The 23654-nt window shown below is 39.7% G+C and overlaps 2 protein-coding genes and 1 long non-coding RNA gene across 6 annotated transcripts in view; 2 read left to right on the plus strand and 1 right to left on the minus strand.

The window, feature by feature from the left end:
- prr14 (proline rich 14) overlaps positions 1–4329 on the plus strand; it is a 29700-nt gene extending 25371 nt beyond the window's left edge. The window contains exon 10 of the mRNA XM_057861364.1: positions 2698–4329. Coding sequence (XP_057717347.1) covers positions 2698–3004 — 307 coding nt within the window. The 3' untranslated portion in view covers positions 3005–4329. The remainder of the gene's footprint in view (positions 1–2697) is intronic.
- LOC130932021 (transmembrane protein 265-like) lies at positions 1792–16964 on the minus strand. Of its 4 annotated transcripts, none has more exons than XM_057861367.1 (5): positions 16571–16964; positions 15305–15373; positions 13546–13663; positions 6566–6786; positions 1796–3613 (listed from the first exon to the last, which is right to left on the minus strand). In XM_057861367.1, the coding sequence occupies exons 3-5, from the start codon at positions 13559–13561 to the stop codon at positions 3461–3463; spliced, it is 390 nt and encodes a 129-aa protein (XP_057717350.1). In that variant the 5' UTR covers positions 13562–13663; positions 15305–15373; positions 16571–16964; the 3' UTR covers positions 1796–3460. The 4 variants fall into 4 exon arrangements, with proteins under 4 accessions (XP_057717352.1, XP_057717350.1, XP_057717351.1 ...); XM_057861368.1 differs by lacking the exon at positions 16571–16964 and adding an exon at positions 16153–16522; XM_057861366.1 differs by lacking the exon at positions 15305–15373 and having other exon boundaries at positions 1797–3613.
- LOC130932023 (uncharacterized) lies at positions 15974–23650 on the plus strand. The gene is made up of 3 exons (XR_009067343.1): positions 15974–16220; positions 21919–22059; positions 23341–23650. It is a non-coding gene; the product is annotated as an uncharacterized LOC130932023 (long non-coding RNA).
- Positions 23651–23654: the final 4 nt, after the last annotated feature.

The following is a 23654-nucleotide window of genomic DNA, read 5'->3' on the forward strand; positions in this document are numbered from 1 at the left end:
TAATCGATTAATCGTTGCAGCACTATTTTAATGCAACAAAGCACTCCAAGCACTTGTCTTTTCCACATGGCTTTGAGCTAGGAGTGGGAACCTCTTGGTACCTCACGATTCGATACGATTTGCGATACAAAGCTCACGATAACGATCTATCGATATGGCGATACAACGATTATCGATACATTGGTCAGGAAATCATTCTAGGATATTCTACAAACTAATAAACAGAAAAACAAGCTTCTGCTGTGAATTGGAATGAGTTTATCACTAGTACACGTCCAATCCATTTGAACTGGGAGGATTGAACGTCTATGGCTGTCAGTGGCAGCCAATGCCAGGCAATTGGGTAATTTTGGGCCATTTAAGGTCATTTACCTGCTGATTTCAGTTACTTCCTGTTGATTTTGGAGTATTTTATGAGTCACTTCCTATTTAGTTACAGAATCACCCAAATTAATTGGCAGTGGCTCAAACACAACAGGAAATGACCTGTAAACGCTCTAAAATGAACAGTAAGTGACCTGTAAATGCCCTGAAAATCGGACAGAATGACTGTGAATGCTCTGGTTTCGAATGAACGAACATTCCCAGTAGGGCTGCAGTTATCGATGATTTTAGTAGTCGATTAATCAATGAACTAGTTAGTTCGAATAATAGAGTAATTGGATAAGGAACATGAAAAATTAAAATACCTGAGCTGAGCCTCAAACGGTTTAAAACAAATAAGTAAATAAGAATCCATGTACAACAAAAGAACAATTGCTAACTTACATAGCAAAAGTCTGCTAGTGTAAATGCTATAAAACTGTTTTTTTTTTTTCTTACAATGCTCTTAACTCATGGTTCAGACACATATTCCCACAAAAAACGGCTAAATATACCTATAAACTAAATTACGAATGCATTAAAAAACATTAGCTCAAACAAAAACTTGGCTTATGTTGGTCTTAACATGGAGCAGCTGGCTTCAGCCACGTGAAATGAGGCAGACTAGAGGGCAGGGTATCCAAATCTGGGGTTGCGTTAACCGAATATTTTCCGTCGTTGACCGGTTTTTTAAAACGGTGACGGAAAAAACTGAAGTCCATCTGTCATTTTGACAGGTTGCAATTCACACCCCAGACCACAGGGTGGCGAGTGAGCATATTAATTAGCTATTGTCTCTGTTGATGCATGATGTCGCTGGCCTTACTCGGAAAAATGTCAACGCAACTGAGTGTCCGAAGTTTCTTCAAAAAGCCCCAAAACAACGATGGTGTTGATAAAAGAGGGACTGGTGCAGTGGAGGATGAAGGATGACAACGAATCAAGTGAATCGCCGGTTCACTCCTCACAGCGGCGAGCAGTTGAAAACACCGCCAATTACTAAGAAGGGCAGAATTGGTAACACGGTGAAAGCGGCATAAAGCCAAAAAAGCGGACCAGACTAACCAGAGCCTGAAATTATTTCAAGGAAAATATGGAGGGTGCCACCACTGTGTGTACTCTTTTTGCTAAGCTGAGCTCGCATACCACGGTAGCACGTCGGCTATGAACGAACACTTGACGCGCCGTCTCCCAGGTGTATTTCGGAAGACAACAGGAAACAACAAGCTAGCGGATTGTAAGTCCATACAACTTTCTAACGATTTTTTAAAAAAATTGAAGTTGCCTTTATGTGCGTCGTATCAGCGTGCATTTTTATTTAGTAATCATAATACATTTAAAAATATATATATATATATATATATATATATATATATGTGTGTGTGTGTGTAATGGAATTATATAATATTTTATTAAATGTATTAGGATCATGGAAGGTCCCACTTGGGGGGAAAAAAAATATATCATGTATATACATAATATAATAAAAATATATATGGAAACACAGCACTGGCCTGCTTAGTGTAATCCATGACTGCACTAATGTTAGTTACTTTATATTATGCATCAAGATATAGTCATTTTAAAAATTTAAGTGACTGGTAAAAATGGATTATGACCGGATTTTTATGACCCTGTCAGTCAAAATGACAGACAACAAAAAAGTCTAGCGCAACCTCTGATCCGAATATTACTAGAGGGCAGTGTATCCAATCCAAATAAATAAAACTAAATGCAAACACTTTCAACATACACATTACAATGCCACTTTAATTAAACGAATACTCGAAGCAGCAAAATTTAATTAGAATCTTTTTTTCGAATCAGCACTATAGTTTCCAGTCCAAATGGATTGGGCGTCGAGCACCGTCAATGCAGCCTTATTGTATACATAACTGAGACACTATTACGGTGGAAGATTTTGGTAGCAACATGTTGGTTCCTTTTTTAAAATTTTTTTTAGACATTGACACCTTTTTAAAATGATATCTCGATTCTTGGCAGGAGCATATCGATAACCTTTTGGGATGCAAACTATCACGATATATCACCATTTCGATATTTTGTCACACCCCTAGCTTTGAAGCACATAAACTTGGTGACTTTTTAAGCAAACGGAAGATAAATGTGAACTGCAACTTCAAAGTACAAATAGGTCAGGAGTTCACTATATTTTATTCATTATGGAGCTTTTCCAGAAATTCTGTCAGGCTTTTGATTGGTTAAAATTTTTTGTTTATAGCACCGCACTTTGCTTCTCTCTCTCTCAATATTCTTGACAAACCCAGTGTCATTTAAATGAGTGCTAAAAATGTGGACTCTTTTGCTCTTCAGCCGGTTGGAGACCATCTTAGAGGTGCCACTCAGCCGCCGTGACGGCGCCGAGTTGTTCTTCGGCCAGCGCCGCATCAAGCGCTCTGTGGTGTTCCCCGAAATGGGCGCTGCCCGGAAGCCCAAGAAGGTAGCGGTCGGCGGAGGCAAAGTGGGAGTTGTGTCGTCCCGCACCCGGCGAGGGGGCTTCGCCAAGGGCGGCACAACCCCGTCTCTCCTGCCGCCACCGGACGCTGACACTCTTCTGTGCTCCAAGCTGAAGCAGCTGGACTTGTGGATTTCCAGCGACCGGGCGGATGCCGGGTGTTAATGTTGGTAGTTTTCCCGAACACGTTGCCTTGGTGCTTGTAGTTTTGGCTGCTACGGTTACCACACTTGTACCACAGTAATGGCAGCTCTTATTTATTGCAACTTAATCACATGACGCTCTTGTTATTGTGTGTGTGTTGTCGTTTAATGAGGCGGCTTTAAACACAATGTTAGTATTCTCTTTGTATCCAAGAGTCGTTTATTTTTTATTTCTACAGTGTCTGTATAAAAAGCACAACAAGCATCAAAGTAAGAAGGCAATAATACGTTTTTTTTTTGTTTTTTTTCAACCATGTTGGGTAACTTAAACGTTTTCTACAATATTTGGTATTGAATGTCAAGTATTTGTCACGTACAAATGCTGTCACACTTGTTTTTATACATGTGGTTTTACAAGCGGTGGAAAAATAAATATCAGCTTCTAAACGTGCCATACGCTTTGTTTTGTTCTGCCACCTCAGTCTTTCAGTGTGACCAAGTAGGAAATGAGCGCCATGAGTATCGGAGTAAGTGCCAGAATGGTCAGCCAGATGACAATGGAGGTGATGGCAAGCCTTTTGGACCGTCGTGAAAAACGGGCCGACAGCTCTCTGTTCACCTCCTTTTCGGCCTGTCGGGAAGAAAAAAAAATCTTTTGGCTGGCATTAACAGCCTTGGACATGCAAACTGCAATAAATGAAGACCCCTTGTTCGCAGATTATGTTCATTACATGGTTTATCCAGACAATTCCTGAATATGTACTCTGATTGTGTGCAAAGGACAAGTGCAGGGTTGTCCAAATTTTCCACGTTTGTTTTCTCCTTTTTTGAAAATCTAACTTCAAGTCACAATTTCTCCAAGATGAAACATCGTCACAAAATAGTTGATTATGTCTTTGGAAAACCAATGATTCTGTCTACAAATTCTTACTATTTTTGCTTTTGTGATTTTTTTTTGTATTTTCAAATGTTTCCTCAATTAGGTCATCTTTAACACAATGTTAGGATTAATAATAGTTACATTATGGAACACTCACATTATCCTTTGAATTTTTTTTTTTTTTTAACATTTTCCTTGTTCTCTAAAGTCTCCAATGCTTATGTTTTTACAATTTAATATATTCACCATTTGAGTTTTAAAAAAAAAAAAAATTTAAATACATGCAAATTATGAAGTCATTCATTGCTATTGACCCAGACATGGCTGGCATTTGACTGATCCTATTTTACTGCCATTGAGTGCATAGACTGGCAGCAATTGTTTGCATTCTGGTCAAAATGGATAGGACACCTAGCGCCGTCAATGGCAGACAATGGTTAAAAAATAAAGATTGGAATTTTTTTTTTAATGAGATCTGTCTCATTCCAGTTAATCAACACTCTTTTAAAAGCCTATACTCATTCCTAACCAAAATCACTTAAGCCCCCGATCCATTCCCTCGTCTCATGTGCTCTGCTAATTTTTGTGACGCAATCCTGACATTCTCCACAAAAATCACTGACATTCACCAATCCCTGACTCACCACGGCACTGCAGTTTCTGGGACTGACCCTGTTCCCTTTCATGTTCCTCTCATCAGCACCCTCTCCACATTTTACCTTCCTTCAATCCCAGCTATCTCTGACATCATCACCAAATCCAAACCCACTACCTGTCATCTTGATCCTCTTCCCACTGCCCTCATCAAAACCTCTCTTCCCTCAAGTGTCCCCCTCATCACTACTATCATTCACTCCTCAATCATATCCGGTACAGTTCCTCCATCTCTCAAAACTGCTTCCATCACACCCATTCTGAAGAAACCCAACCTGGATCCCACCAATTTCAATAACCGCCCCTTTTCCGACCTACCTTTCATTTCCAAAGTTCTTAAAAAAAAAAAACCCCGTTGCATCCCAACTCTATAACCACCTAATTACCAATGACATTTAAGAGCAGTTTCAATCTGGTTTCCGCCACCTCCACAGCACAGAAACAGCCTTACTTAAAATTACAAACGACCTCCTCATAGCATCCGAGTCTGGTTTTTCGATCAATCCTTGTCCTCCTCGATCTCACTGCCGCCTTCGACACCATTTCCCACACAATCCTTCTCGACTGACTCTCCTCCCTTGGTATCATCCACACACCCCTTTCCTGGTCCACTTTCTACCTGTCCGACCGCACACAATTTGTCAAATTCGGCCCCCATAAATCCAATTCCCTCCCTGTCTCCGCTGGCGTGCCCCAGAGTTCTGTCCTGGGTCTGCTCCTCTTTATCATTTACAGTATCCCCCTCGGTTCCATCTTCCGCAAACACAACATTCACTTCCACTGTTACGCGGATGACACCCAGCTCTTCATCTCCTCAAAACCAACCGCCTCCCTCCGACCTTCCTCCATCACCCTCTGCTTAGAAGACATTAATTCTTGGTTCTCCCCTAACTTCTTCCTTCTCAACAGCTCAAAATCAGAAGTCCTCCTAGTTGGAACCACCACAATGCTCTCTCATGTCCATAAGTTCTCTATTACCATCAACAGTGTACCAAACTCTCATAGTCAGGTTAAGAGTCCGGGAGTCATCCTCGACAGCACGCTCTCCTTCCGGTCACATATCAACAGCATCACCAAATCAGCCTATTTCCACCTTCGCAACATTTCTCGTCTCCTCCCTTCTCTCACCCGCCATATCGCTTCCACCCTGGTCTGTAGTCTAATAACCTCCCGGCTCGATTACTGCAACTCACTGCTCTTTGGTCTCCCTAACAAGTCCCTCCAAAAACTGCAGCTCCTCCAGAACTCAGCAGCACGCCTCATCACTCAGACCCCCGCCACAAACCACATCACCCCCATCCTCCGTCAACTTCACTGGCTTCCCGTCAAACAAAGAATCAATTACAAGATCCTCATCATCACCTTCAAAACACTCCATGGCTTGGCCTCTCCCTACCTTTGCAGTCTACGCTGTTTAAACAATCCACCCTGTCCACTTCGCTGTTCCACTATCCTCCCCCTTTCAGTCCCCCGTGTCCGCCTCCCCACCTTTGGTTCCAGAGCTTTAAGTCAGTGTGCCCCCCAGCTCTGGAACTCCCTACCCCCTGATCTTCGCAGTATATCTACCCTTTCACTTTTCAAATCCAGACTCAAAACACACCTGTTCACTCTTTCTTACCCACCATGACCCCTGCTCTGTTATATCTTTACTTCTCTTTATTGTGCTTTTAATCTTTTATCTTTTTAATCTCTTTTTTTAATGATTGTTTTGATCGTACTGTGATTCCATCTCTCTTGTGAAGCGTCTTTGTGTGGCTTGAAAAGCGCTCTAGAAATAAAATGTATTATTATTATCTAGCACACTGTTTTCCAATAGATTATTCCATAAGAAAGTGTGTTTCTTTAGCTATATTTACTTTACATATGGGGGCTGACAGCACAAATAGGGGAGAGAAAAAGATTATAATTTGGTAGTGCATATGCAATATACAAACCAGTGTTCATTTTTGACAAAATGATACAGCATTTACTGGGCTGTTTTTCTTTTTTGTGGGCTGGGGGAGTCTACATTTATTTAATCGATATAAAGTATCTCTTCACGAAACCTACCTTAACTGAGTTAATGAGCGCTTTGATTCCGATGCAGGAGATGCCGCAGATGATGCTGCAGACAGCCAGCTTCCTGTGATGCTTGTCTTGACAGCAAGCTGTCGTAACGCAGCCATTTTTCTTCGCAGTGTAGGTCGTCTGTGAGTCCGCCGATCCCGGCATCGTGTTCAGCGGCGTCTCTTCGTCTACTTTTATGCTGATATCAGATGAGTGGGACATGTCTTTGACCAGAAGAAAAACACATTAATGTAAGTTTTGTGTGCTCACATAAAGGCAGTGCTTTTTAATCATAAACAAATCTTTTTTGTCTTTTCTTTTATGTCTTTTCCACCCCAAATTGAACAAAGCTATCCCAACATTATAGCCATATAAAATGGTTATTGCTACAGCAGTGGTGTGAATAAAGCATATTAAATTCTCAAAGCCTTTTTTTTCAAAATGAGTTCTTCAGCACAAAATAAAGGTATATTTATACGTTTAAATATCTTATTTTTACGTAAATAAACATAAAACGTTGGTCATCCGTTGTGATATTGGCACCCCTGCAATACTGTCAGATAATGCTCAACTTTTCCCAGAACATGATTGCAATTACAAATGCTTTGGTAGTAATACCTTCTTTTACTTTGCTTGCAATGAAAAAACACAAAAGAGAATGGAATTTTTAAAAAAAAATCATGATCATTTTACACAAAACTCCAAAAATGGGCCGGACAAAAGTGTTGGCACCCGCTGAAAAATCATGTGATGCTTCTCCAATTTGTATAATCAGCAGTACCTCTTACTTACCTGTGGCACATGACAGGTGTTGCTGCCATGTGATTGGCTGATTAGAAATTAAGTGTTAACGAGCAGTTGGACAGGTGTACCTAAGAAAGTGGCTGGTGAGTGTATATATATACACACACTGTATATACACTGTGTATGTATATATATATATATATATATATATATATATATATATATATATATATATATATATATATATATATATATATATATATATTAGGGGTGTCAAACGATTAACATTTTTTAATCGAGTTAATTTCAGCTTAAAAATTAATTAATCGTAATTAATCGCAATTCAAACCATCTATAAAATATGCCATATTTTTCAGTAAATTATTGTTGGAATGGAAAGACACAAGATGGATATATACATGAAACATACGGTACATAAGTACTGTATTTGTTTATCATAACAATAAATCAGCAAGATGACATTACCATTATTAACATGCTGTTAAAGCGATCCATGGATAGAAAGACTTGTAGTTCTTAAAAGATGTTAGTAAGTTATCGAAATTTTATATTAAAACCCCTCTTAACGTTTTCGTTTTAATAAAATTTGTAAAATTTTCAATCAAAAAATAAACTAGTAGCCCGCCATTGTTGATGCCAATAATTACTTACACAATGCTCATGGGTGCTGAAGCCTATAAAATCAGTCGCACCCAAGCGCCAGCAGAGGGCGACAAAACTCCGAAAAACACAACAAGTACACATTTAACTGTGCTGTCATTTTAATGTTTGAGCGGTGCATGTGCGTTAATTGCGTCAAATATTTTAATGTGATTAATTTAAAAAATTAATTACCGCCCGTTAACGCGCTAATTTTGACAGCCCTTATATATATATATATACACACACACACACACACACACACACACACACACTGTATATACAGTATGTATATGTATATATATATATATATATATATATATATACATATATATACATACATATATATACATACATACATACACACTGTAAATACAGTATATACAGTGTATATATACACAGGGTGATTGAAAAGTAACTCCCTATTTTATAATACTTAGAATTCATTCAAATGTATGACAAATCCATGTTCTCGTTTTTTCCCCAGATCTATTAATTTGTTCGAGATTTCAGAGCCCTACAGAAATGGCTGGACATAGTTTGGAGATTCGTTGTTCAAGTGCAAAGATGGTGGAGAACCATTACAAAAACACGTGCTTAAGTTTAGGGCTGTCCCAAACGACTAATTTTCTCCCGATTAGTCAGCCGACTATTTTTACGATTAGTCGACTAATCTAATAATTATTTATTTATTTTTTAATTTTTTAAACTAATTTAGCAATGAAATTTTTGTTGACGCTTATCAATTTAAAAAAAACATATTGGAACACTCAAATCATTTATTAAAGTACAAATAAACACGTAAATAACAATAATAAATCACAAATAAACAATGAGTTCAAATGCTGATAGAATTAACTAGTGTAGCATCCCGACGGAAAAGATGGTCTCTTAAACTGATGGTTTACAACTTTTATTCCATCCTTGATGTAAACACACCGTAAGAGCTACGGCGCACACAAATAAAGCAACACAATTAGAAATTAACAAAAACTTTTCACATTTTTCCTTTTAAACCTTATTTATATATCAATGAATTGCCTATATGAATTGCCTTTACCTTATTACCTTATCATTGACAATCTCTCCCTTGAGTGCAATCACTGTATATACTGTATATATTTATGACCTTTTAACCTTATATAATTTTCTATACCATAAAATAAACCATAACATGAAATAAACCTTTCAATTAGCATTAAGAACAATACTAATAGCACTTATAGGCCCATTGTCAATGAAACATTATTATTTAGTAAGGCGACAGCACCCTCTGGTGTACAAAAAATGGAAAAAAAAAAAAAAACCTTACAAACTGCGTGAAGGCGCTTGAGGTGTTTATTCACGGCCGACGTGCAGCTAAGCTTTGCACTGAAGAGACAGGACAGAAGAGTGTACTCTCCTTTGTTTCTTTGAAATAAGTCAATGTTTTGGACACTCTGGTGCGCTTTTTTTGGCTTTGTGCCGCTTTCCCTGCTTGCAAACAGAGCATCCGACATTCTAACTTTCCACGCATATATTTTTTTAACCCTTCATTTACCGCCGACGGCATGTTGTGCTCGTCGACGGATTTACGTCATCGATGACGTCGACTACGTCGACTACGTCGACTAGTCGGGACAGCTCTACTTAAGTTGAGGCTAGGAAAATCAGGAATTGTCATGAAAACTCATAAATACAGGATGTGTGGTAGGGGTGTGCCATCTTAGGCACCCCACGATTCGATTCGATTACGATTCAGGGTGCTCCGATTCGATTTTTGAACGATGATCGCGGTTGTCACGATTTTCGCTGTTATCGCAATTATCGATGCATCGTGCAGTACTGTTTAATAAAGTAGCCAAACAAATTTATGTCCATTATTTATTTAAAATATCCTTATGATTCAACAGGAAAGATGGAAACATGCCCATACAACAAAAAGCTGCCCTTAAGCTGCTTATTTATTTATTTATTTATTTATTTATTTACAAGAAAGTGCAAAAACATTCACCATTTTAAAGGGAGTAATTATTTCTTTCAACAGTCAACACTACAATAAAATTTACATTGGTGGAATGAATTCCACATTTTCCGGACACAAACAAAGTGTCTTTAGAAAAAAAAGACTTCTTTTAACCAATATACTTTGTTTTCACGGTGTTACAGGTGGAAATCACAACTGCTCTTGATACCGACACGCACACACTCATTACAGCGCGCGCACTTCTCTCCCCCTCTCTCCCGCAACAATAGATTTCTTTACTATTTCGCATGTTTGTAGTGTTACCGCTGTACTTAATCATGGTTTTACACATTCTGCATATGAAATACACATTAGAGAATTAGCTAATTAGCTTAGCGCTCGGCGCTAACTATTAACATCTCAGAAACAACAACAATAAAGACTTAAAAGGGTTCGTATCTTATAGCCGCACACAGGTCTTAGCAACACACTCAGGACATTTTTCAATTGAAATTCCTTAAAACTACTGCTGGACAGTAGGAAAGACAAGGAGCAACGAACTCTCTCTTCCCCTCTCGCTCTAAAAAAAAAAAAAAAACTTGCGTACATTCTGTGCCTGCCTGTGTCATACACAAATTTATTTTCCCGTCTTTTAAAAAGGAGTAAATCTCTCTCCTAGTAACTGGGAGCATCCATCATAACGTTGTGCGTGCGTCCGTTAAAGACCAAATCTGAAGTAAGGTTGGCCAACCATGTTTTTGAATAATATCAATGGCTAAACAATTATAAGCATATTTTCGTTTTTTTTTTTTAACGCAACCCTTCCAGATTCTTTGTTTAACCCATAGCAATGCCCTTGACAACGAAATTGCTTTTCTTCGACAATCATCGGAAATCTTCGGAAATTACGTCACACCGAGAACTGCGAGGGAAGTCCACCACACACACAGTATTGTTGCATTGCTTCTCGGTAAGATGCCACGGCGGGTGTGTGGCGATGTATTGTTCTCAATCTAAAGAAAAGTTGTATGAGTGGCTGAAGGACAGCAGGGCCATGCCCAATGGACATTTTTTGTTCGCACTAAGCCAGGGGTGTCCAAACTTTTTGCAAAGGGGGCCAGATTTGGTGTGGTAAAAATGTGGAGGGCCGACCTTGGCTGACGTCCTTTACGTAGAACAATATATTTAAGAAAATTTTAGCAAGCCATTCTGTGTGTCACATTTGCTTTATTATTATTTTTTAAATTAATTTAGGGCTGTCAAAATTATCGCGTTAACGGGCGGTAATTAATTTTTTAAATTAATCACGTTAAAATATTTGACGCAATTAATGCACATGCCCCGCTCAAACAGATTAAAATGACAACACAGTGTCATGTCCACTTGTTACTTGTGTTTTTTGGTGTTTTGTCGCCCTCTGCTGGCGCTTGGATGCGACTGATTTTATGGGTTTCAGCATCATGAGCATTGTGTAATTATTGACATCAACAATGGTGAGCTACTAGTTTAATTTTTTGATTAAAAATTTTACAAATTTTATTAAAACGAAAACATTAAGAGGGGTTTTAATATAACATTTCTATAACTTGTACTAACATTTATCTTTTGATAACCACAAGTCTTTCTATCCATGGATCGCTTGAACAGAATGTTAATGTTAATGCTATCTTGTTGATTTATTGTTATAATAAACAAATACAGTTCTTATGTACAGTATGTTGAATGTATATATCCGTCTTGCGTCTTATCTTTCCATTCTAACAATAATTTACAGAAAAATATGGCATATTTTATAGATGGTTTGAATTGTGATTAATTACGATGAATTAATTTTACTGCTGTGATTAACTCGATTAAAAATTTTAATCGTTTGACAGCCCTAATTTCAACAATCTCGCAACTAGCCTTTGTGGCGTTCTCTTTCGACTCTCAGGCTCTTGCGAAATACTGCTGCTGTAAAATTAAACTAGCTTCAAGTTGCTTCAATTTCTCGCTACGTATCTTCCCTGTAATCTTGTCGTACATGTCGCGTGTCTTGTTTCGTAATATCGCCTCACATTGAACTCTTTAAAAACGGCGACTGTCTCTTTGCAAATGACGCAGACACAGTTGTTGCGTATTTTAGAGAAGAAATAGTCCAATTTCCACCTATCCTTTCTTTTTTTTGTTGAACGTCGCCATTTTAGAAATGTGGAATAAAGAGTAACACGGGGTAATGTTGCTTAGAGTGCTGCTGCCTTTTAGTGGGTATGTGAGGAGCAGCATTTAGTGTGTAAGCTACTTCATATGCTGGTAGCAGTACTGCTGACCAATTTATTAAGTCTGTGTGCGGGCCTGACGTTATTAATCTTATGACAGAGGCTTGGGGCCGGACGAAATTTGACCATGGGCCGCATTTGGCCCCCGGGCTGGACTTTGGACATGTCTGCACTAAGCGAATGAATTTCACTCCATCATCGAGTAGTGTTCTCTGCTACAAACACTTCGAAGATTCTTGCTTCCTCAATTGGTCTGCTTATGATCAAGGATTTGCAAAAAAGTAAGTGTGATTTTTGGATAGATGACTGATGACTTTGTCAAAGCAGAGCTGCGAACTGTTGTGGAATGAACAGCAGAAGGTAGCGACACTAGCTGAAAGGTAACTCGAGGCAAAACCCTGATCGTGTTGTGGAATAAACAGCAGAAGCAAACTCGTGGCAATCCCCGATCATAGTTGTATTGAGTTCATTTTGCCTACACTTATAAATTTGTCAAAACTTTTCTTTTATTCCAGGCAATAGTAGGTAGTTTATTTACCTGACATGCCTTGGCGAACACCCCCGCCCCCGTCAGAGGGTCCGAAGACGGAAGTGTTCACCGAAACATGCCAGGCAAACAAAAGCTAACGTCGCTAGCCTCCACCGCTCATTCCACAACACGATCGGGGATTTGTCAAAACTTTTCTTTTATCCCAGGCAATAGTAGGTGGTTTATTTACGTGACATGCTTCAAATCATAAAAATAATATCAGCCTCTATCTTACCAATCTTGTAATCTCGATGGGTCTTGTCTCCATTCCATGTCAGGTAGTCTGGGCACATTGTTTGCATCCTGATTAGCGTCTGGCTAATACATGTACGGTCCAACATAAAATTCCAACCTCCTCCTCTTCCTCCAACTCTTCAAAAACTTGGATCTCCTCACTTGTGCTCAATCTATCGCTTATATTGCTGTTTGAATCATTGTTTGAAGGGCTTTGTAGGGCGGTTGATGGAGCGCTGCCATCGCTGTTCTCGGTGTGACGTATCACTTCCGGGTTCGTCCCCTTTCAGGCTCGAACTTCGGAAACACGATTATTTTGTCAAATATACAACATATAAATTATTTTTCCATGCTTTATTTGTTGGACAATATTTATCTACTTTAATTGTGACCCTATTTGTCATTTTATGAAATTATTTCACATTTAGTGTTTAACGGTGTCCGGGCGGCAGACGTGTCTAGAATTTCGTTTGGCAACGAGCGGCTGTCATAAAGTTATGAGTGAAAATCATCTTTTTTTAACCTTTATGAATCGTAATCAAATCTTCACGTGTCGAATCGCGATGCATGTAATAATAGATTTTTTGGAACTCCTCTAATGTGTGGCTCATACCCAAAGAAGCGGTCATCCTTCAACTTCCAGGGACCCAAGTGTAGTGCAAAAAATGTTTACACGTAGCCCGAAAAAGTTGTTTTTGTGGTCTTCTGAAATCTTGAACAAATGAACAGATCTGGAAAGGAAATAAGACCACAGATTTAATTGCCATACATCAAGGGACATCAACAACAACAAAAATTGAGAACAATATTACAATATTTGAATAAATTATAAGTATTTTTGAAATAGGAAGTTACTTTTCAATCACCCTGTATGCAGACCTAAACTCATCCACTGCTATTATAAACATCAAATCCATTTCAGCTTGGAAGGTAGGCATTGAGTGGTCATGTTTCACCACTACTGACTGCAATAGACCCTCCCTGTTAAAATGGATTGGATGACGTCAATGGCAGCCAATAAGTTAATACCTAAAAATGAATAAAGATATTTAAGAATCCCTTTTTTGAAAATTTGATTATTGTCCTCTGATCAGGCCAGATTTACTATTTTGTGACCAGGGACATCCCTACCCTATTGAATTCACTCATTCCCTGCACTCAAAAAATGGGGTGTTGAACTGACATTAAAAAATTATGGAAAGAATTTGCACCTGATAATATTGCTTTCCTTCAGCATATAGCAATCGTGTCCTTTTAACATAAAGCACACATGTCTAGCCAACATTAGGCACTCATGTTGCGCGAATATAACGCACTCTTGTTGAGCCAACATAAGGCACTCATGTTCACGCCAAAATACATGTTGAACCGACATTAAAGAAATACATAATTTGTACCTGATTAAATTGCTTTTCTTCTGTATGTAGCAATTGTGTTCTTTTAACATAAAGCACACATGTTGAGCCAACATAAGGCACAACTAGGCCTGTCAAATTTATCGCGTTAACGGGCGGAAATTAATTTTTAAACTAATCACGTTAAAATATTTAACGCATGCATGGAACGACCCACTCACGCATTGCAGCAAACAGACTACAATGGCGCCATTCTACGTATATACAGAGCTAAGAGGCAGTGACAAGTGAGTGGAATGGATACAGGCATTCATTTGGACCGTGCTTTTAATTGCCTAAAGCTTTGACATCTCTTCCACAACAATTATAACTATTGAGGCGAGCAACGTGGGGAAGAATAACAGGAGTTGATCTTTTTCTTAACACCCTGCATTGTACACAACACAGAGAAGATATAGTATTTGCAGCCACCACACACAGTCATGGTTACCTACTTCCCACCATGCATTTGGGCAGAAGAGTTTTGTCACTACATTATCATTTACCGAAAGCTCAACAAATACACTAGATGGCAATATATAGTCACAATATACAAACTCACATTTATCCTTTAAGAATCTATCCGTGGATCCCTTTCACAGAAAGAATGTTAATAACGTTAATGCCATCTTGTGGATTTATTGTTATAATAAACAAACACAGTACTTATGTACAGTATGTTGAATGTATATATCCGTCTTGTCTTATCTTTCCATTCCAACAATAATGTACAGAAAAATATGGCATATTTTAGAGATGGTTTGAATTGCGATTAATTACGATGAATTAATTTCTAAGCTGTGATTAACTCGATTAAAAATTTTAATCGTTTGACAGTCCTCATTTTAACGTAAATGGCCGTCAATGGCATCAATTTATATATGCCTCAGTGGAATCCAGTGCATTGGCATCAATAGTAGCAACATTCATGATAGTCAATGGCATGGACGTACATAGCTGTCAGTGGTATTGACTTACTTAGGCGCCACTTCAATGTCAATGGGCTGTAATGGTAAGTGGTCAAAAATCCCAACCACCTATGTTTTCCTGTCATTGAAAATGAAGGGAAAATGTTTGTCATTAAAAATGAATGGAATTCCGGTCATTTTGATATTTAAACTTTAAACGGTGCCGGTCGGTCAAACGGTTTGGAGTCTCCAGCGTGCCGAAAAAATGTGGATAATAAGATTATGAATGAAAGAAATAAAAATAAAGTTGAGGAATTTTACTAGCTGGGCCTGTGCCTTGCAAAGCCCCGTCTAATAAAAAAAAAAAAATCACTTTTCACAAACAAAATAATAATTAAATTGTGACGGTTATTGGGCCGGCCGGCTCTACCAATGAGGTGTCACTTATTTTTTCAGGGAGTTGGCAATCCTACTTTTATTTTGCAAGAAATCACGAGACTATTTCAATTAGCTGAAAAGACACATTAACATGATGTTGCATCAACAATATCTAATCAAGCTCCTCATTTACTGTTCATGTTTATGTAGACTGCACGATTCAATCATGCTCGCCTTGGAAACATGATGGTTTCTTGCTGAAAATGCACACTGTCTTTTAGTAAACTTTACAACCTGCCTGATTCATTTTTTTGAGTGTGTAATTGACGCCGATAATCGTCCGATCCTCGATAGTGAACAATCACTGCCAGCTTTCCTGCAACATTTCGTCTGACCCATTGTGTGAACGCTACGGACGAGTTTCAACACGCTCAGCTTCTGTTTTGCTGCTGATTTCAACACCAAATCCAAAAGTGGCGCAATCGGCTTGGATATTCACGTTAGGGTTGGAAAAACATGAAAGCAAAAAGTTTCACAAACCAGTTGAATTTCCTTTTTCAGGCCTGCTGCCTTCAGGTACAGTCCAACATACAGTATGCTGAATTCAGGTACAGTTTGAAATGTCTGTTTAAAATTATAGCTTATTTTTTTGCCCAGCAAAAGTTGTAAGTGTTCTTAAATGTCTTTGAGGATAGTCAGAAATGAAAACGTCAAGAAATCTCTGTTTGAACGATGTATTCCTGATTTGACTGTGGAAAAAAAAACAGAGGAAAAATGTGGGCAGACCAGTTGAGGTTCCTTTCAAATAGCTTTTTAGTTGTGAAGAACATGACAGCAAAGCCGAGCCCAGAAGCGCTTTACTAATGTGTAATAGCACACATGCCTGTTAATCATTTGTCTTTCTTTCACCCAAAATGGCAAACAGTCTAATAAAAAGCTTATACAGTTAGTAACCTACTTTGAATTTGTTGTCCTCCTCCGTTTGTCTTTATTTCCTTGCTTTGATGAGTTGATGTCAGTGCTGAAGGCCTCCGCTGTTTGGCATGTCACCAACAAGTCAAATGTAGAGTTGAAGTCGCGCGAGTTGACTGAAACTGTGTGAAAGTGCCACGCCTATTTGCACTGCAGGCTTCTTTCTCCCTCTGACACACAAACACATGCGTGCGTCTTGTCCACTGGCTTCCTCTTCGGGCCCAGAGGTCGAAAGAAGCACGACCAAGGTGTGTCAAGGCTCTAAATAACACCTCGGGGTGAATCAAATTCCAGTCAGCTCTCATTTCGACACATGTTTATTAACTCATTCATTGGTCGCTGCCATCCCTCCCAGTCCAAATTGATTGGGCGTCTTTCACTGTCAATGGCAGTCAATGAGTTAAAGTATTGGCGAAACTGAGTGGGGCGGGGTTGCCCCCCGTGGCCAAAAATGTCATTGCATGTAATTGACTTTCCTGTAAATGAATTTAACCCTTAGATGCAGAAGTTACTGGACCCAACACTCTTCCATAGGTGGGTCAAAAATGACCCATATTAGAACCAATGTGTTTTAATGCCATTTTGGTGATGAATAATCACTTGTATATTAATTAGTGTTATATTTAGGGCCACACAAGAATTATTTCATGCTTGAAATATCTTTGATTCAATTAACATTTTTTGAAAAAAAAAAACAGAACAGCAATAGACTTTATTCTTCTTTGTATTTTATCATCAATGATGAAGAGCTCCCATGCATCTTTTTGGTGAGACAGCGGTGCTAAGCCCATATGGAGACACTGATCGATTTCTGAGGATATTGTGGCTCTGTTTTCTGCCCTGGGTGGGAGGTAATTCTCTCTAGTAAGAGCCCTACATACTCATTCTGTTGGCCATGATTTGGACACTTTCATCTTCAGGGGACACATAAGTGGAAACTTATGAGTCAGATTGATCCTGTTCAGTTGGATTTCCAGGTGGAAAACTGCCACTGCCACCTGGACAATAGTCTGGGTCCTCGTCATCAGAAATTTCGGACACTTGAGTCCAACCCCGTCACTGCCTCTCCCATCATCCAACATATGTGGGACCATTTCAGCTGTAAATGTAGCACAAATCCAATTTTTTCGTGTTTTTCTGAGTCGACTAAATGGGAAAAGTCACACAAAAGTGGACCATTTTCAAATTCGATCCATGTCACTTTCATATGTGGTTAAAATTCCATCCGGACCACATTTTCCAGAATGTGGCTACGGTCCGAACTGTCAAGTCCCCCAAATTGGAATTCATGCAGCAATTAACATCAGCAAAGAGCGAGAGAGACAGGGTGCTACAGTGCAGCTGTGCATTACGGTTAGCGCCTAGCATGAATGCGGCTTTTGGGGAGGGAGCGGGCTTGACAACAGTCATAAAAAAATAAAATGGGTTGAGAATAAACCTGACAAAGCTCGGTTTTCGCTCTGCTCCAATGCTCCTGCGCATGCAGGCCACTTTGCTCAGCGCATCTCGGACTGTGAATTAGAGCGCTGTGTGATACTTGAACAGGCTCTATGGACAAAGGCAGTCTGAACGGGTATGCCAAAAAAACAGCTATGACAAAAAATCGGAATTGTGCATTAGGACCTGCGGTATGAACCTAGCCTTAGTTAGCTAGCTAGTTATGAAGTAGGTTAATTTGTTGATAAATAATAATAAAGAGTCATGAAACACACACACACAAAATACCATATGGACATAATACTTACTGTACACGTATTAGCTCTTTCTGTGTAAAATAATCTCCTTGAGGGATGTCACTTTTTACATACCTAGTCTGTGTGGTCCACAGTAAATTTATTCCTGACAGCCAAAGTTGATAAGAATGAAAGATTCCCATTGGATTCCATAGAAAATGCATGTGGGTCATTTTTGACCCACTTGTGGAAGCTTAGGGTAGTCACACAAAAAAGACAACTTCTTCAAATGTATAAAAAGTTCATCACAAATTAGAATGGCATTATATCAAAAACATGTTTTTTGAGGAATACCTGGAATATGAATTGATAACAAGTTTTCATTCCGAAGATATTTCAAGAACACAACCTCACCGGGTCATTTTTGACCCACTTATGCATCTAAGGGTTAAAGGGAAAGTTCAGAACTTTTTAGATGAGGCTTAATCTTCGAGTTAGTGGGGGGTTTATTAGTCGGAGTTGATTTCAACAAATTCTGTGCAGTTTGTTAGTTATATGTTCGTTTCAGGGCACCGGAATGGCCAAGCTAGCACGAGTCAACGGTGCCTGCTTAGCATAACAATAAAAACAACATATGCACGCATGAGAATCACCGATGACCCATACAATCAACAATGTTGGCTACGTTTTAAGGATAAAGTTATTCGAACCTACATGCATGTCATACTTGTAGTATGAACAGCATGCATTTGTAAAGGCCGAGTTATATTTCTGCGGCAGACCTGCGCCGTCACAGCAGACCCGATTTGCGTCCCTCCACCTCAACAAAATCTTGACTTGTGCGATGTCGACACGTGGTGACGTGGCGCAAATGGACTGTGATTGGTCTGCTCAGACTGCTGTTTCCGGTTCAGCGCGAAATCACCGCCATTTTCAAACGTTTTGCTACACGCAAAAATGGACCAAGCCGATGGGAGTATAATCGAAGACAAAATACAACAACTTCTACAATGTCTCGTCAAGACATTATAAAGATTGCCAAATGGCAAGGTCGGCGATTGCATAAAAAATGGAAGAACCACCGAGACAAGTATGTGTGTGTTCGGAAGTGAATAGCCACCCGAAGCGGTGAAACAGTCGGCCAAAAACTGCCAGCGTCTTATCGCTTTATGTCGTATTTTTGGTTGGTGCATGTCATCATTTATTGTGTACATGTTTGTGTGAGTCTCTGACTTATTTACATTTCACACTTCAAGTATATGAAGAATAAAGCACAGGTTTGGTGTCAAAAGAGTTGTTTTGATGTTTAATTTTGAACAAAAGACAGTTCACACACTTGATAGATCATCACTGATTGAGAATGCCTCGGTGCATTTATGATATTGTGTTTCCCATCAAGGCTTCCAACCCAGTTTAGGAATTTCCATGGCTGCTGGAAATCTGCTATGGCTTCCCACTGGCTGGTTGTAGGACACGGCAAAAAAATCGGGCTGAAGGCTTTCCACAGTTCTTTGCAGACCTTGGACAAAACGCTGGACACAGTGCTCGATGCCAGTTTGAAGCTAGCCGCCATAGCTTGATGGCTTCCACCCGAGGCCAGAAGTCTCTGTGCGGCATCAACAGTCGGACAGATCACCTCCGAAACAGCCTTCTGCGTCGCCTGCGCCTCAACATTTGTATGATCAACATTTGCTGTTCAATATTGATGAGCTGAAGATCAACATTCAAGGGTTCCATCTTCGTTGGCATTGTTGTGCAACCGGAAGACATCTAGAGGAAGTTGACCCCAAAACCGTACAAACACAATGCCACACCCCTCTAGTGGCTTGGCGGTGAATTACGCGTTCCCTTGCCGCAGAACTATCGAATGCTCATTCATGCAGTAGTCGCTTCGCCGTCACCGCAACGCAGAAGCATAACTCAGGCTTAATCCAGCAGCTCTGAAGGGAACAGGCTGTCTAGGCAAGCAGGGCGGAGTGATTTCCCATTGCTTTGTTCACCTCTGATTTTTTTTTTTGTGGGAACGAAAGGGACTTCCCAGAAGACTGAGCACGAGTGGCTGAAGCACTCCTCTTTATTATGGTTGCATTACACATCTAAAAAATATAGTCCTGCAGAATGAAATGAATTACGGCAGTTTGGTGTGACATTGTTTTGGCCGCATGGGTATCAAGAACAATTATCTGCATTTTGAATTTATTTGACAATATTAGATCTGTTAATTATTTTTTTTTTATTGGCGTGCTAAGGAGGCACCATTGACTCATGATAGCTGAGCCACTCTGGAGCCCTAAAACTCACAAATAACTGACAAACTGCACGGAATTTGTTGAAATCAACTCCGCCGACTAATTAAACCCCCACTGACTCGAAGATTAAACCTGATGTCAAAAATTTTGAACTTCCCCTTTAAAAGGCCAGATAGATATCTACAATTTCTTTAGAGTGCGAATGACACCAAAAAGCATGTTTTTTTCATATTTCACGCAGTGTTTTATGCTCCTGAACAGTGTTGTTAATAACGGTGTTAGAATATAACGGCGTTACTAACAGCGTTATTTTCTTCAGTAGTGAATAATCTAATTAATTACTTTCTCATCTTGGCAACGCCGTTACCGTTACTGAGGCGGGAAAGGCGTGCATTACTATGTTGGTTGACTGACGTGAGAAAGTCTGAGAAAGACGGACTCACTGAGACGAGAGAGCAGAGCAGGAGTGGGGAGGAGGCAAGGGAGGGTGAAGCCGTTACAAACGTCATGCTACTATGCTAGGTGGCTCCAATAATACCTGATTGTAGCCGATAGCCTACAAACTACGCCCACATGACGCTTCGGTAGATATCTCATATATACAGAACTAGATGCAAATGACAGACACGGCTGCATTAGCTACATGTATAATAAAGAACTAGATGCGTTAGTAAACAGCCGCCATCTTAAAGCAGTAGATTTCTAAGGAAGGCTCTGTTGTAGAGAACCTTCCTAGCGAACCTAAGTACCGGTAACTTTTTTTTCTAAAATGCTCCTAAATCGGCAAAATCTTGACTTAAATCTATCTTTAAATGATGAAATAGTTTTAAAACTTACACATGTCAAAAGTAGACAGAAGAGAACTAATGCAATAACGGGAGCAATTTTAACAACTTTAACGGTTGATTCACAACCGTTGTGCCTAGTTAAGTTTAGGGTAAAGAATTGGGCTGGAGCCAATTGTCCCAAAAAACCTTTAAACTTCACATTGTGTGACCTGTTTTTTTTTTGTTTTTTTTTGAGGAAAAAAAAACAACATCAATAGTATCACCAGTTACTTTGCCAAATAACTAATTACTCTTACATTCAGGTAACTGAGTTTCTAACGCAATTACTTTTTGGGAGAAGTAATTTGTACTGTAATTAATTACAAATTTTTAAAAGCAAGATTAACAGCACTGCTTCTGAATGAAATGGACCGCTTGGATGTGTGTGGAAGCGATCGTTTCACATATTTAATTTTTTAATCCCGCGCCATGAAAATGAGTGACTTCCGGCTCCAGTCTCGGGTTTAGGACGAATGCGAATGTGACGCCACCTGGGTCAGCATCTCACAATACAGCACTGCTTTATAGCATGCAGGTGGACTGCGGATTCAGCTGATGTAGCAAATTAATTCGTTTATTTTTCAGATCGCGCCAGCCAAACTGCTGCAGGCTTTTGTAGCTGCACCAGGGAGAGGCGTTTGAGCTTCTTTGGGTTTCAGAAAGTTCAACCTGAGATCAGCCAAAACAAGTGTGCAACAACTGTGGGACCATTGGACTTACGAGGAAGTGAGTAAACATCGTGTTTTGTATTATGTAAAATACTGGGATCATGGCACACGTTTTAATATGGAGGTGGCTTGCATTTTGTGGCTGACATGCTCCTTGTTCACCGAGAATGCCACTCGGCCGATGACCGGTGGCTTGTCGCAATTCCCCCTCACCGGGAGAGCGCTATACTCGGCTTTTTGCCCTCTTCGTGTGCCCGGTGTTCTGTCAAATTTTCCACCCGATCAGAAATGACAACTTTGTGTTTTAAAAAATGGCCGCGAATTCACTGATTGCAAAGTAAACACTACAAACTGTCTTTAAATAAACAACTATTTACTTACATTTGATCATGGACGGGCATGTAGAAAAGTTCTCCTCAGACACATCCTGCCATGTTAGCTGCACAACAACTGCACGCCACTCTCTCACTGTTCTTTGCCATGTAGTTAAGCATTAATTTATGCCATATTTGTGTTGACAATGTGACAGCTATGCGCATCTCTGATGTCGGCCAGTTTGTCTGGCGGTAATTCTCCAGCTGCTTCCCCGGCAAACATGCTCTCTTCCCGCAGCAGGGGACAAGCTGTAACTTGCTCGCCGGCGGGCGGGTTGCTGATCGGCGAATACAATCAACAACCCCGCCGCCGTGTGAGATGATCCCGGGTAGTTTTGAGTGATTTTTCGCTTCGAAAGCCGAGAATAGACTTTAAGACATTACTCGGTTTGGGTTAGCATGTCGGCAAGCTGTCAAGCCTCCTGGTTTGTTTACGCTCTCCGAAGCCGGGGCAGGGAAATGACAAAAAACGGACTAACTCCGGTGGCACAAAATATCGTTCGGGAGGCGCGAGAGTAAAGGTGAGGTCAACAGAGTAATTTTGCCATGTCGTACTGAATGAATGCACTTTTAATATTTAATATTCCATTTAGCACAAGACTGTTATTTGTCATGACCATACCATATATTTAGCAATTGGGGAAAAATACTTCAATAAAAGAATGTCCTATTGGAGTAGAGATACTGAAACAATGACTCTCTTCGTCGCATTTTCCTCGTTCTGAATAATTCCCCTTCTATGGGTTGAATTCTAAATCAGATGAAACCATGACCCTGCTGACATCATCTTCCTGTTGGGGACGCTAGAGCCCTATAATGGTAGGCGTGGCTAAACGGCAGATTAAAAAACATATTTCTAGTCATCTGCGCTAGGCCAAATTCTTGTATATAGTCAAATCGTCTCAAAATATTGATTCTAATTCACATAATAATGCTATGTAAGACTTTTTTTTCTCCTCTTGTAGGCACTTTCAAAAGCTTCAACAACAACTGAGCATGAACCAAGGATTGAACACGTTTTGCACCCCCCCCCCCCCCCATCATGGGCGTCGCCAGACATATTTCACTGGGGCACGTGCCCTGGTATGAATTTCACTGGTACAAAAACAAAGAAATAAAATACTTTGGAGTTTTAAGTCTACATAGCATAATTTACAGAATGTGCCTATATTTAATATGGTCTTATTACTCTATTCACTCCATGTACACAATCTGCACATGGCTCCTACGGTAATTTATGCACGTGACTTTGGCTGTGGTAGGCATGAGTTGATATGCT

Source organism: Corythoichthys intestinalis, chromosome 16 (genome assembly GCF_030265065.1).
Source record: "Corythoichthys intestinalis isolate RoL2023-P3 chromosome 16, ASM3026506v1, whole genome shotgun sequence".
Lineage (NCBI taxonomy): Eukaryota > Metazoa > Chordata > Actinopteri > Syngnathiformes > Syngnathidae > Corythoichthys > Corythoichthys intestinalis.